This window comes from Camelina sativa, chromosome 2 (genome assembly GCF_030686135.1).
Source record: "Camelina sativa cultivar CO46 ecotype springtype chromosome 2, ASM3068613v1".
NCBI classification, from domain to species: domain Eukaryota; kingdom Viridiplantae; phylum Streptophyta; class Magnoliopsida; order Brassicales; family Brassicaceae; genus Camelina; species Camelina sativa.
The window spans coordinates 13278567-13282005 of NC_141881.1; the positions used below are offsets into that span (position 1 = coordinate 13278567).

General features: G+C 31.1%; 1 protein-coding gene across 1 annotated transcript; it reads left to right on the forward strand.

The window, feature by feature from the left end:
• The first annotated feature begins 374 nt into the window (after positions 1 to 374).
• Positions 375 to 2207, forward strand: LOC147948544 (non-specific lipid transfer protein GPI-anchored 4-like). Its single transcript, XM_087467511.1, has 4 exons — positions 375 to 576; positions 701 to 835; positions 984 to 1025; positions 1849 to 2207. Exons 1-4 carry the CDS (start codon positions 375 to 377, stop codon positions 2043 to 2045), a joined length of 576 nt encoding a protein of 191 aa, XP_087323637.1. The 3' UTR covers positions 2046 to 2207.
• The last annotated feature ends 1232 nt before the right edge of the window (positions 2208 to 3439 follow it).

Genomic DNA, 3439 nt, shown 5'->3' on the forward strand with positions numbered 1-3439 from the left:
AGCCTTGGATTTCTAGCCAGAAAGGAATTAGTGAGGGAAAGGAGGGTGAGATAACTGGTTCCCATCTTTGAAGGATAACCATCCATTGGTCGAAGTGGTAAGGCATATTGTCTAGAACTTGTTGGAGATCTTCTTCAAGTTCGAACTTAAACTGGAAAACACCTTGTCCTAAGTCAGCACCAGTTGTTTTTCCTTTCAGGTTCAGGAGAAAAGAGAAGATAGCCCACATTCTTTGACCAGCAGGGTTTGTGAGTCTTCCGATAAGGGTAAGATGGTTCTCCTGGATTAGATCTGAAGTATCCAACTCTGGTGCTTTAATTCTCTTTCGGGGGGAGGCGAGTAATCTTTTGCTAACTCCTTTCCTTTCATATGATATGGTATCCGATTTGACATATTGTTACCAGGGTTACATAGGAAGCAGGATGAGGTTCGGTGTAGTTGTTCAACAGAGGTATCAGCAGGAAAGCGGTTTAAATATGGGTGGAGACAAGCAAATCCCGTTCTCAAATTCAAAAGGTAGAAGTAAATGCAGTGGGGTGGTGAAGTACGTACCAGATTCTGATGGAGTGAATGCTTGTATGCTCTTTGGTTGAAGGCGGTTGAGGATCTAGGAAGACGTTTGAAGAACAGTTGCTCAAAGCCAGGAGGGGCTGTTTACCTGGCGGATAAAGCCGTAGTCCAGCTCTTATTGGTGGGAAAGGGTGGGTGAGATCTGGACAAAAGGCTTCATCCTTTCCTTGGTTGATGTGCCTGGGAGAGTTTGAAATCGTATCTTACACAATAGCTCTTGCCACTCCTAAGACTTGCAAACTCTCCATTTCTCCTCCCCATTGCGGTTAGTTTTTTTTTTCAGAAAAAAAAATTATTTTAGTTTGTCTCAAATGCTAAGCTAGTTTCTTCTTCTTCTTTTTTTTTTCTATTTTTCTTGTGTTATATTTTTAGGTTTTTAACGTGTTATTATTATTATTTTATTTTTTTTGCAGGTATGATGACTCCAAGCGGTACGACACCAGGTGCATCTCCTGGTACGTGTTGACTTTATTATTTTCATGTTTTCTTAATTTTAATTTTGTTTTTGCCTCAATTAGATAAACCGATTATGTGAGTAATTAATATTGAGGGATTTTGTGTTTGTTTCCCTTGGAGCTTGATTTAAAAATATTGAAATAGTGTAGTATTAAATATAAAATATATATATACATGTATTTTCTTTTTGGCAGTAGCTAATTTCATTATTAGATTTTCTTTAATTGTTCAATTTTCGCTTTCACTCGATCAAAAAACACATTACATTGGTAACTAAAACTGAAGTTTTTGTGTTCTTTCATTTTCTCCTTTTTGATGAATAAGAAGGCGTTTAAAATGTTAGTGTAGTTTTTAATTTTTTAATTTTTTGTTTTTTAAAAAATGTATGCGTATGTGAGAATTCAACTCACATACGTATGTGTTTTATTTAGAGTTGTTTTAATGTTTTTAATAAAGATTTCTTTTGTTAGTTTATAGTTATCAACCTTTTTCGGCAAAACCTATATATAAACAAACTCTATACACGTACACATACCCATAAATCATTACTTTTTTGTTTTTGTTTTTTGGTTCTGAATTGGTTTTCATATCAATTAATAAAATATCTTTTGACAAGAAAAAAAGAAAAAAAAATCATAATCTCAACCTTTTTTATAAAGCTTTTACCGTATTGTATTCTTATCCAATAAGAATTTCGATATACCGTAATTGTTATTGTGTTACTCGCATTGCATTTGTGTTACTCCTTTCTATTTTTACTAATAAATACTTTCGTATGTTACTTAAAAAGATATATAATTATGAATGTTATTATGGATTCAGTTTCCCCATCGGCTGGAACACCCAAGACTTCCCCATCTGCAGCCAAGTCACCGGCAACTTCGCCATCTTCGGATGAGACACCGTCAATGACTGCACCGTCACCCACTTCTGGCACAAGCATCGTCTCAGTTCCTGCACTCACCATCGTTGCCGTATTAGTTTCTTCTATTGCTTACGTTTCGGCTTTTTCCAATTAATCACAGCTTTTCATTTATTTTTCTTTGTATTTTCTTCTATGAATTGAACATTGTTATGATCGTCATTTGAATACATGATTCTTTGATGTTTTTGGATATTCAGGTTAGTTTTCTTCAATCATGCAACCGTCGTTATTTATGTTTATTTTGTTTTCCTTAAAACAAAGTGAAAACATGTGTTGGGCTGCTCAATTATATTCGATTAGGATTAGATCTTATAAAATAAGTCTACTCAGAGCCATATCTAAACCTTGAGGCCCAAGACGAATCTAAGAAATGGAATAAAATATGAGGAACGCAATAATAACTATAACTAGGTTCGGACCCGCACATATGTGCGGGATTAATTTCAAAACTAAGTTTATAATCAGGTTTGCAATATATTAAATATATATAGATTATCTTTGTAAACCAATTTTTAGGAATGTTATTAAAATTCATAATCGAACCTCATACCAATTTAGTATTCGATTTGATTTTAATTGGTTTAGACACAAAATGATCGGATTTGTCTTGTTATGAGCAAAGACAAATAAGTCTAAAAAAATAGTAAGAGAAAGTAGTATGTCTATTTCGGGACATAAATCCATCTCATCACATATATATCAATGTTTTCCATCTCATAACCGTGATTTTAATAACAGTTTTGTTTGAGATTGTAAATTTTAATTTGGGAATATTTAACTGTGATTTTTGTTCCCTTTCGGAATTTAAATCAAATTTCTTGTTTAGATATTTTTAAAAATCTCTAAAATTTGATAATATGTTAATTTTGAAATTAAAAAAACTATTGATATACGGTAGTCCTATATATTAGGAAATGATATATGAAATACTGAAAATTAGGATTTTAAAATATATAGATATTTTATTATTAAAAATAGATTCGGACTGTACACATACGTGCAAATAATGTTTGTTAAATATTTATTTAGTATAACATACATAATTTCAATGATATTTGGTTTACTTTCAATTCAGAATAGACACAAATGAATGATATTTTTTATTATTATTATTATCAGTAAAAAGATAACTACGTAAAAAGACAATGAGGAAAAGTAATTTTGTCCTACGCATGATCAAAACTAAACTGTAACCGTATTCAAATCATAACCGGACTGTTAAGCGTAATATATAGTTATAATTATATTAACTATAACCGTTAATTCACCGCTATCAAAATTGTTGGTTAACCTTATAGATAAACCATAATTTATATTACAATGAATAATTTTAAGATATAATAAAATATACAAATAATTATTTATTTAATATGAATAATATGATATATAGAAATATGATCTAACAGTACACAGGCGGTATATATATATATTTTTTTATAAGATGTTATATTTGTCAATGTTATGTATTTTGTGTTTTATTGTATAAAA